Genomic DNA, 12,463 nt, shown 5'->3' on the forward strand with positions numbered 1-12,463 from the left:
AAACAGGCGGCGGCAGCGGGAACATGAGCTTTAATAAAATAACCACCGATTACAGTGATCGGGGGGTCTGTTGGGGGTTCCTATCTAGAAAAGGCTTTTGTTGGATTTGAATGGGCCATTAATGGCGACTGCACATTTGAATCATGACATACACATAAGCATAACACATGACACCTACTTGCGGGGTCTCTACTTGAATATGAATTAATCGGTGCATACAACGTAATACTTAATTACTCTCTCTGTAGCAAAGAATTCTTTTAAGACCTGGCAATCCTAGAAATTGGAACAAAATTTAAATATTTTTTACTCTCCCATTTCAGATCCCGTTCGCGGGACTTGTGACGTTGGCAGCGGCCCAGTATGGACCGCCTCCTCCCCGAATCAACATCCCAGGCGCCATCCCGATTCCAGTGGTTCGTGGCGTACCGATCCGGGAAGAGCGAGTGCTTCCACCGCAGCCACAAGTGTTGCGAGTTCGCCGTCCAGGCCCATCTCCCAATCCCCGTCCCCTGATCCCTCACAATGCCATCCCCGTTTCGACGCCTAAGTTCTTCGAACCGGAAGCTAAACCCGTTACCGAAGAGCACGAAGAACGCGAAAACTCCCAACCCTTCCTTCCGGTGTTCCAAAGTTCCCCCGCCCCTACCCAGCACTCAATCCCTGCCGATCTTGACGAGCGTGAAATTCAACAGAACATCCTTTCCCGCTTCAACTCACAGGACAATCGGCCAGCAGCCGTTCCACGTGCCCAAATCCCCGAGCGTTTCTTCTCGACCGACAAAGACATTTCCTCCCCCGCCCAGCGCTTTGCCGTGAACGCCCCAGAACGTCCGGCAGCTCCCTCGCCATCTCCCCAACCCAAACAGTACCGGCCTGCGGTGTCCCAGGTCATATCCCGGCCACAGCAACCGATCCGGCAGCAGCACCAGTACGACGATGAGCGTCCCATTCACCGGCCCCAGTCCCAGCATGAACGCGATGAGGATCGGCGCCGGAAGCCGGTGGCTCAGATCCTGAGGAAGTGGCGCGAGGAACACGATGATGGGTCCATCACCTGGGGCTTCGAAAACGATGACGGCTCATTCAAGGAGGAAACCATTGGTATCGACTGTGTTACCCGGTAGGTTTCACCTAAAAAAATTGAAAATTGTTGAATATTGCATGCTTAACGTGGTTCAACTACGTCGAATGACCTACATGTAGGGGAGAGTGAGGAGACTTTTTTACTGGGGTTACTTGATCCTTGAGCCATATCTCGAAACCGGAAGGTCTTACAAAGATCAAATGTTCGAGAAAAATGTTCCAAATGGTGCAAAACTACTTTTCTGTTTACAAAAAAAAAGTATTATTCGAGTTATTGAACTTTGTTTAAAAATGAAAATTTCACGCATATCGTTTTGAACGTCAATATGCGGCAGAAATACAATCTTTGAACCGCAATAAATTTTTTTGTTTTTAGTCCAATGGTGTTGCAGTCTAGGGGTAAAATATTTGTCTGAATTTAGGCTTTAAGATAAATATTCATAAAAAACAATCAGTCAATTAAGAGAAAAGTTATTGGTGAAGAACCACACTTTTTTGCTTTTCTCGAGCATTTACCTTAAAATCCCATTTACGCTTAAGACTCAAACAACCCATGGTAAGATCTACCTCAAATTTGGCATATGACATTCTGGTAACCTAATGATTGATTTTAGCTTGGAGCGAGTAAGAATTGTCATGTTTAATCATTCCTCTACTGCGGTTCGTTAAATTATTTATAAATGCAAACATTACTGTTTAAGTTAAACAACCATAACTACTTCAATTTTCAATAGATTTCGATAAATAACCACTTGAAATCTTAGCTGCAACAGAATTTCAAAACGTTTTCATCGAGTCTTTAAATGTCGATAAAACAAAATACTCTTTATGAACATGTAATTTATCATTTTTTCTATCATAAATTCACTAATATCACCAATAGGGGAGAATTAGGATACTTGATCCCTGGGGATAGATAGATAAAATGTTCTAGAAAAATTTGCCAAACAGAACAAACCGGTCATCTAAAAAAAATTTAAAAATTATTTTTTGAGTTATTGCACTTTGTTTGAAAAATGTTACAAAATGTGACTTGAATATCTTTTTTATATGACTTACTAAAATATTATAATAAAAGTATTTATTCCAATATGTCAATCGTTAGAGTATGAACTTCATAATTTCATATTTTCAAAGCAATAGTATGTATGTTATTAGTCACTTGATCCCTCTAGTCCAAATCAGCGTTACCACATATACAAATTTTTCTATAATCATATAGATTTTTTTTAAATTTTCAAACCAAAAAAATGTTCCTTACATGGGAAAATTATGAAAAAAATATTTGTTACAATGTATCAATCGTTCGAGCGTAAAATGAACTTCATAATACCATATTTTCAAAGCAATGGAAAACTTTCAACTTTTTTCAGAAAAAGTTTTCTAAAATGTTGATTATGGGTATAATTGATCCCCTAGAGTTGGGTACAATTGATCCCCCTTCCAAACGGCATATTCTTCTTCTGAATTGATCGTTATGATTGCTGATTACGAAATTACTAATATTTATTCAAAAACTAATATTTATCAAACAACTAGCTGACCCGGTGTGCTTTGCATTATTTTAAATCAAATTATAACATAATTTATAAGCAACCGCTATAATATGAGAGCTGCAGCTGGAGTTTTGAATTGCAGCACAAAGATAACTTGAACCATGGCCGTAGGAACGGGGGGGGTTTTGGGGGTTAAACCCCCCCCATGAGGGTTCAGAAACAGCTAGCGAGGTTTTCCACTTTACAAACAAAATTATCATTTTGTTATCCAATTTTGATGATAGAGGAAAGTTATTTAAGTGTAACAATCTTGACTGAAAACTGAGGCAAAACTCTCGAAAACTAATCCAAAATTCGGCAATCTGCTACAATTTTTCAAAATTTCAAAATTAGCTCTGAATTTTAAATTTCAAATGACATCAAACTCATACCGGAAGTTCTGGTTTACTTAAGCCAAAATTTAAATTCGGTTTTCATGTTTGCGATTCTGTATCCAGTTAAGAATTCGTGATCTACCGTTCGAATCATCATTAGAAATTAGAAATGAAATGCTGTTTTGAAAAACGGGTTCAAAAACGATTTTGAATTTCATTCAAAGTTTCATTCATACTCATATTCATTTTCAATAGTTCGATAAAAAAAATTCGAATATGAAAAAAGAAAATAAGAACCCATTTTGAATTTTTGTTTCATATTCTGATACAAAGTACTTAAACTTAATTATTATTCAGAATTCAAACTTTCAATCCTTGGAAACAGGATCAGAAACAAAATTCAAAATTCATAATCAAAGGATTTAAAATGGAAATTTTGAATTCAAATTCATAATTCAGGTTCAGCTAATAAATTAGTTTCATATCAAGATGACTTTAAATTTACTCACAAGACTAGTAGAGGAATTCAAATCACAAGAGATTGCAGATTTACAATTTTATTTTTTAATTCAATTTCAAAAGTTTGAATGTTATTCAAAAACAGTTTGTATTCACTATTCTAGCTAAAAATTAAGCTTTTAAGTATAATTTGAGGTTATTTTGCAAGTTTTGTTTAATTAAAAAAACTGATTTAAAAAAAATTCCACGGAATTTTAGTTAAGCATTTTTTTTTCTAAACATGATTGGCTGAAAAACAAAACATGTTATTTTAACGTAAGAGATTCACAGTGAACTCCATTTTTTTAACGTATTGTTAAACATAATTAATATTTCAATTTTTTCAAGAACCAAATTTAAAACTTAAATCTAAAATATAGATCCAGTTTTCAAGAATCAGATTCTAGCGCAGAATTTTAATCTCTACTTTTAATTTTGAAAAATTTGATTTATTTTAATTTTTTTCCCCTTTCTTCTCAGAATTTATTTTTACCAAATAACGATTTTTTTTTAATATACTCAAGAATTTGTTATATTCAGCTTATTTGATTTGAACATATATTTTGGAAGACATTAAAGGATTTAAATAAAACTTATTCTATGCTCAAATCAAATTAAGAAAATCTATCAGATTCTTGAGGAAATCAAAAAAATTCTACCATCGCTGACAATAAATTCCTATTTTCTTACTAAAAAATTAAGGCTTCACAAATGTAGCTAACCTAAGGTTGCCAGTTTGCCTGGTTTCATCCGGGTTTGTCCGGATATTTGTAACTAAATTTGAGAACAGTCCTGCCCGGCCCGGTTGCTCGGATTTCATAGAAAAATGCCCGGATTTATTCACTTTATCTTGCAAATTAAACAACAAAAAAAAAAACAACAAACACCTCCGAAAAGAAATTTTATGTGCAAGTTTTATAAAAATAATCATGAAAGGTTTTTTGGAAAAAAAAAATCTATCGATAAGTTTTGATGAAAAAAATTTTGTTTTTTATTTTTTTCTTGATTTTTGTTGAGGAATCTCTGAGGTTTGACAAAATTTGCCCGGATATTGCCCGGATTTACGGTCGTCTATTTGAAATGGAATGCCCGGATTTTTCCAGGTTTTTACATAAAAATTGCCCGGTTTGTCCGGCCCAGATACGTGCTGAAAAAATTCTGGCAACCTTAAGCTAACCTAAGCTTGCCAGATTGCCTGGTTTAATCCGGGGGTGCCTGGTTTTTTAATCAAAAAAACTAAGAGAGCTTCGCTCCGACTCGGATGCCCGATTTACATTTAAAAAAACCCGGATTTTGCCCGGATTTTTCACTTTATTTACCAAAATTAAAGCAAAGAAAAAACAAATTGTGTTGTAAATTTTTGGTTATTTATGCGTCCAAAACTCATTTTTTTTACAAATTTCATGAAAAAATCATAAAAGGTTTATTGGAAAACACGATTTTAAATCTGCTGTTAAGTTTTTATGATTTTGTTTTTTCTTTTTTTTTTTTTTTGTAGAGAAATTCCTGGGTTTGACCAAATTTGCCCGGATATTGCCCAAATTAATAGCCCGGATTTGCCCAGCCCGGATACGTGTGGGTTTAACTATTTGGCAACTTTAAGCTAAGCATTATAAAAATTTTGGGACGTGTTTTCAAAAGTTACTGTTTAATTTGAAAAACTAATGCCCAATTTGAAACAACTCAAAAGAGAGTAATCCAATGAAACTCACAATTTTTTTTAAGTTTCTTCTATCAATACATTGTTTAAGAAAAAAATATCACAAGACAAAATCAGTCACCAAAACCCCCCCCATGAGGCGGTTCTTCCTACGGCCCTGACTTGAACTAATATTTGTCTTTGCCAATATTCTGAATCTTGCTCTATAAATTTGTGTTAAAGATCTGATAATGTTAATCTGTCTGTAGGGTCTCAAATTAATCGTACGCAAACAATCTAACTTATAAAATATGGTTGATTTTGCTTGATACATTCTGGATTTATGCTAAAAAAAACTGATAAGAGAACCCCTCTCACATGTCCTGCCTTGTAAGCCTCCTATTTTCTTCCTATATTCCCAAATCTATCATCCTACTGCAAGAAAGGATTTTTTTTCGAATAGAAAAAGTATTTTTCGTACTCAAATACTTTTTGATACCAAATTTGGTTTCATTTGCTCGATTAATTTCCGAGATATGCAAAAAAAAATTGTATGGAAGCCCCCCTCTCCCCCTTTATATCTTCCGCTGAAAAAAGGTGGGGCTTCAATTTATAATAGAAACATGTCTCATGCCAAATATGGTTCAATTTGCTCGATCAACTCTCCAGCTATACTGGAAATTGTAAGGGAGACCTCCCCTCCCTCTTTTCAACCACCTCTTTGAAGGAGGTGCTTCTAGTGCATCAACGGGTTCAAGTATCGTTCTAATTTTTGGAGCATAGAAACTTGAAGTTACAAGCTATCAGAAAATGTCAAAGACGGCGAGTTGCTAAAATTTTACAAAAAGATATGGTGAAAATAAGAAAAGGGGATCAAGTATCCCCACTCTCCCCTACTGTTTCAGTAAAATAACCATAACTACAGGCCCGTGTGAAGGACCTGTCCATGGGGGGGGGTGGGGTTTAACATGTTCGTCGCCACGGCACCCATATTCGGGTGACGAATGTATTTCCTGGGGGGCCCGTCACATCAAAAAGCAGGTGACGCTCTCTTACTCAAGTTAGCCGCTCAGTTTAGCAACACGTTGCAAATCTGGGAACTCTCTCTCTTTTCTTTCTCGCTCGCAGCATTTCTTTGGGCCCGGCTAGTAAAACTACCAAAATGAGCGTGGCGACGAACGTGTTAAAATTCAAATTGAACTAGAAATAATAACAATACCAAAAATGCACAGTAAGCAAGAAAACTGATTTGAAAATCCATTTTCTTACTTATGACCATAACACAAACACGAAAAAATAATAAACTTTACCATGTAATACGATTCAAAATAAATCAGAATCAAAGTTTCGAATCAATGCTATTTCCGGAAAGTCATCAATAAATTATTCAAAATGAAGTTCCTTATTCTGAACTAAACATTCACTTGAAAAAAAATTTAAGCAGCCAAGTTTTCAAATTAAACTTCAATATTTCCGAAACCTCCGAAAACCAAATCGAATTAAAATTTTGAATAGAACCAGAATTCAAAGCTTCTAAATAGAGATGTATCGAATAGTGGTATTCGACGGACGGCCGAATACCGAATATTGACCTTTCCAACTATTCGTCCAAACGAATATTCGGCCGAATATTCGGTCGAATATTCTATAGTTTTGAGTCGATTATTTTTATCCATGAAGGACATCAAATGACTTGTCGCTTCTAGGACGTCTATCAACAAAGAGATTGGGCTCCTGTAAAATCTGGGACATAACATGTCGAAACAGGTGCAAAGCAATTTGAAATTGCATTTTTGATAACGATTTTTGAAAAAAGAAAATGAAAAAAGGCAAATTTGAACAAAATCTATGCTTCATTCTCAAATATACAAGAGGAAAAAGAAGGATAATTACTTGAAATTTAAGGTTTTCATCAAATCACAAAAATGTATCTAAAGATAAAAAAAACATGTTCATTCTGGAATTTGTTGAAAATTGTTCATGAACACAAAATCTTCAAATTTTCAATATGAAATTTTAGTCTTTTATTTGATTTAGCAAATAATCTGAACAAACCCGGGCCAAATCTGGAAAGTTTTTAACGATATCCGGGCATTAAGGCCAGATTGAGCTTATCTCTTGTTCTTACTGGATTTATCGGCAAGCCTGAATATATCCCGAAAATCTAGATTGAACAATAATCAAAGAATAAAGCGATATTTATCACACTCTCCTTTACGATCTACAGTGAAAGATATACAGATACACCTGAGATGTGTTGCTGAAACCTTAATTTTTTGATGATGGATTAGCTCTTTCAACATTACTCTCTGATGTTTCATTAATTATCCAAAATCATTTGAAAAATTTTACAAGTCTGTTATTGTATAAATTTAACTAATAAATGTTCGACCTATTCGGCCGAATACTTAGCTCAACTATTCGGTGAGCCGAATATTCGGCTTTACGGCTTTTGGGCGGTATTCGGCCGATCAATATTCGCAGATCTCTACTTCTAAATCTAATTCCAAATTCCAGCATAAATTTCAGATCAAGTAAAAATTTGTTCATGTTTAAAAATTGTTCAGAATTTTTTTTTTGTTTCGATTATAATCGTTCTACCATATTCAACAGCAAAATGATTTAAACTTTGTTAAAGCAATAGGATTAACTAAAAACTTATCAAATACTGTAATTTTTTTCTATCTTAAAAAGACGCAAATAACCAATGTAGGTTAAAACGTCTCTAATTAAAAAAAAACAGCAAAATAATTTACATTCTTGTCTTCATTTTCAATTGAAGGCTTGATTCAAAATTTCTGCTGTAATATGTTGAATTATTGAAACATGATTGTAGTTGTGAATTCTACATGAGACAAAAAAAATCTATTTTGAACTTGAGAAAATTTATTCAAAACACACACTTCAAGATTATACAAAGAAGAATATCAATTTTATTTCAAGAGTGCCAGTGGTCAAAATCAGAGATAAAAACAATTTTTATGCTCGAATTTTTCTAGTTATAAAACAAAAGCAAAAAAAAAAAATTTATAATAATAACTTCAAATATTCATAAAACAACATTCTCAATTCGTCACTGATAGCTTATACTGACAAAGTACAGGTTGGAAATGGATGGTTTCTCGAATAATGAATTAGAAACTGATTTAACGTTGCTGTTCAAAATTTAGCTGAAAATTTACTACCTACTTCGAACTTTTCATAGATTAATAATAAATGAACGATTCAGTAAAGGTTTAATATAAGTGTAACGTTTATAAATTTTCAAGTGCAGATTCAAAAGTTTGAATATTTTTTATCCGTCGAAATACTGGGTCTGGGTGCTTTGAAAACATAATTTTCTTGGAAGCCTATGAATCCAAATTTTTGATAAGAAAATCACAGTTTTTACTTTTTGTCCTTTCGAGGACCCAGTATTTCGACGGATACAAAATACTCATAATTTCTTAAATGTTCTCCCTATTTTCAAGTGATTTTGGAAACAAAGACTGTTAGACAAAAAATTAATTGTATATTTGGATTCAGATCACCCAAGTTAATCAAAACCAGTTCTTACAGTATTTGCACCTCGGAAGAATGTGAATTTTGTGGCCTTGAGAAATTTATCAAAACTCTTTTTAATATGGAGTTTAGCATTCAGAAGAATGAGAAACGAAAAATAAAATTTAGGCTCTAATTTGTTTCTTAAAGAAGTATTTTTATTGGCATAAAATTTTGAATGACATTAAATATTTGTTTATAATCAAAGTAATTAAATGGATAGTAAGATTTTGATTTTGCTAATTCTGTTGACTATCGTAAAAATTCAACACCTCTAGCGGGACAACCATCTAATGCTGTGTGAAATTCATATTCGATGAATGAATTGAATGAAGTTTAAATGGTTTCAAATTTTGAACATGTTTAGTTACACTTCTTAGTAAAAACCCATTTTAAACACGAGGTGGGATTTTCGTGTGTCAAGATTTGAGTCTTTAAACTTAATACTAACTGAATTGGAAATCGAAATCTACAATTAAAAATTAGTTTCAATTCGTGAACAGAATATAAAGTCGTTAAATGATGTCTCAGGCCTAGAGTGATGACAAAATTCTGCCGGAACTGAAAATTTTTCTTGGAAAAATTCTCCTTGGGGGGGGGGGGGGAGGGGTGGGGTAAGAGGGGGTTTGGGCAATTCAATACAAAATTTGTAAAAATTTCATCGTCCTTCAGAAGCTTTGGTCTTCCTTTTTGCTTGAGGCCATATAAACATTGTGGTCGTTTATTAATAAAAAAAATTTTATCGACAAAACACGCTTTTCTGAAATTTGAGAAGCGAGCGACAACTTCCATCTTTATTATTTTAGACACCGAAAACTTCGCGTTTTTTTCGAAATTTTAACAAATTTATGGAATAACAACTTTGTAGAACAGAATTTTGTAGAATATTTCGCCCAACGATGGGTATACTCCACCTTATGCTAGAATCAATTTGCAAGTTGTGCAGTTAGTTGCAAAACTCGATTATTTCATCACTCGTCGCAGTTATTCAATTCGGCAAGCCTCGCTGCATAAGTGTACGATTCTTGCTGAAAAAAATCTTTTTTTCAACCTGGTAATTGTTACATAAATAACTATTTTTTTCAGTTCATCGCCGAAGAAGTTTAACTATCAAGAACCCTAATTTTATTTGAATAGTTCAAAGAAGCTTAGTTTCATAATAGCAAACAACTTCTGTTCTACAAAAAAAACTGTATAAGTGATGAAAATTTTTGGATTTTTTTCGAAAATTGCATAAGCACAGGGGCTAAGAAACATGACTTTCAGTACTTTTTCAGTTTGAAGTTTTCAAGTCAAAGTTGGAGTATCATTTTTTTCCTAAATTTTGAAACATATTGACTCATAGCTATATTTTTATATTATTTTCGTTAAAATTGTTCCACAAATAACTGAGATATTTCATCTTGTATGAAAAGTCAAAACTGTGCATATTTTTCGGATTGTTGTCGTTGTTTCCCGACCTCCGCCTTTATACGAGGTTTATGTTTCATCTTTCCTACCTAATTTAGGATGTTTTTTTTATTTTTCAAAAAAATTGTGGTGGTAACTCTTAGACCTAACTGCCTATCATATTTTAGATTGAAAAACTGAGGCCATCAATTTTTCGAAAAAAAAATCAATTTCTAAGCTGTAGCTTGATAATTGATAGTCAAAAGGTTTCCATTAAATTATAATTTGCATTCGTTTTATGCCGATTTCAGTGGACCGCGTCTAAAGGCGGGGTTAGGCACTAGAGGGTTTAAAAGGCAATTTTGTAATGCTCGCATAAATGCAGGCGTTTTCAAATACTGTGCCTAAAATATCAGCGTTGAACTTACTCATATTGCCTTAATTGATGCAACTTGAGCGTTGCTCGTATTAAGAACAGAAGCCGTCTGGCCTGCAGATATCAGAAAACTGAGAGCTTGTAAAAATAGATTGAATAAAACACACAAAAGCTTTAATTGAATGCACTCTTCATATAAAATAACAAATTTGTTGCGAAGATTTTATATTTACTGAAAATCAGTTCTCCAGGCAGTTCTGCAGCATTGGAGAAATTTCAGCATGTGTCAGGACCGGTAAATCCGGGTTAATTTTCTCAAAAGCCTATGGCATTAGATCACTACAAATCTGGGAAAAAATGCAAGATTTATTAATTAAAATTATTGAAGGAAGAAGAAGAAATCGCTTAAAAAATCCAATACTTGAGCATTTTGACGTTGACACTTGATCCACAAGTTGCGTTTTTGGAGGCATAAGAAGATTATAGTTCTACATTTAATTTTTTTTTTGGTTTATTTTGCAAAAATGTTAACAAAACAGGGATGTTTCACAATTCCAGGGCAATCAGGCCGATCCGGATTTTAAATAAACAAATTCGGCCAATCTGGCATGCTTATTCTATCCCCAGTGTATATAGGTACACAACGAACAATTTTGGTTAAGAAACTGTTATTAAGGTCTATTAGTTAGTAATTTGGAATTCTTAACCTGAATCTGGAGCACTAATTTCCACACGTGTTTCAAATCATAATTAGGTATGCGGTTCAAAAATGAGATAAGATTTCCTATCTTGAAATCTTCTTAAGTTAAACTTTTCAACTTCTCTACTTAATGTCGAGATGAATAAGCCCAAAGTTAGATATTCTCTGCTTTAACCGTTAACTTTAATGAAGTTAAATCTACCGAAGAGTCTACTAAACTGCGAACAGTTCGGGCTTCTGAATTTGAGAAAGTAAACTAAATTTATTCTGCCCGTTTTCTAAATAATAGTTTTAAAATTTAATTTAATATAATTGAATTTTGAATCCGAATTGTGAACTGAGTTCAATTTATTTTGCTTATTTCGATTCTCCCGGGAAACAAAATGAAATCATTGTCCACATAAACATGTAAAACCCAAAGAAGAAAATAATAACAATAACTACATAATTTTACAAATTCATGTCTGTAGTGACCGTTTTCAAACTTATAAAACTAAAATTTTATCCTGTAAAAACACCCCCAAAATGAGGAAAATTCTGAAATACTCTTGATATAATAACAACCATGGGTAGATTGCAAATCTTAAATTTTTAATCACTGTTTATTTTTTGTCTTAAATACAAAATCTTTTCATTTACCTTATTCCCTACAATCACCACGTTTAAAAAGATAAATTCTGACCGATCATTTATGTCGAGAACTGTCAGTTCTTTGATCACGGGAAAATTTGCTAGAAAAACTCATAACTCATACTTTTGTGGTGAATTCTTGAAGAAAACGCCAAAATTTATACTATACTTTTTCAAAGGCCAGATAAAATTACGCACGGAAATGCAGAACGAAGTAAAAATAATTTAACAAAAAATTCCCTTACTAGACCATGCAAAAATTTAAAAATACACATAGAGGGAATAAGGCAAGACAAGCTCCTTCAGCTTACACGTGGTTTAAACAGAAAAATTAAATACAAACTTGAGACTTATTTGACAGATGGCTAAAGTGGGATGTCAGACACTTGAAAAAAATTTAAGGGAGGCAAAAAGAACAGATCAACCATTTGGAAATTGGGATTTAGTCAACACTTACTAATCGGATGGTTTTCCAACGTACGGGGTAAGATGACCCACAAGTTAGTACACTTCGTTTTATTAACATTCAAAAGTGAACATTTTATTGAGTGGCCATGAGTGAGTGCTTATAGCGATGAAAAGAGAGTGGTTGAAAAACGAAAAGGTGCGATTCGTTCATATTCTTGCAAAAGCTTTTTCGGATGTACTTATAAAAAAATTTTTTTTCACTACCATTTCTTTTCAAGAGAACTGCATTTAAAAAACGAAAATCCAAAGGCTCAAAACACACAGTTT

At 33.6% G+C, this 12,463-nt stretch overlaps 1 protein-coding gene across 1 annotated transcript in view; it reads left to right on the forward strand.

The window, feature by feature from the left end:
• Positions 1-12,463, forward strand: part of LOC129756977 (translation initiation factor IF-2) — a 37,046-nt gene that overhangs the window by 24,058 nt on the left and 525 nt on the right. Inside the window, exon 2 of the mRNA XM_055754058.1 lies at positions 324-1,123. Within this exon, the coding sequence (XP_055610033.1) occupies positions 324-1,123 (800 nt within the window). The remainder of the gene's footprint in view (positions 1-323; positions 1,124-12,463) is intronic.

This window comes from Uranotaenia lowii, chromosome 3 (assembly GCF_029784155.1).
Source record: "Uranotaenia lowii strain MFRU-FL chromosome 3, ASM2978415v1, whole genome shotgun sequence".
NCBI classification, from domain to species: Eukaryota; Metazoa; Arthropoda; class Insecta; order Diptera; family Culicidae; genus Uranotaenia; species Uranotaenia lowii.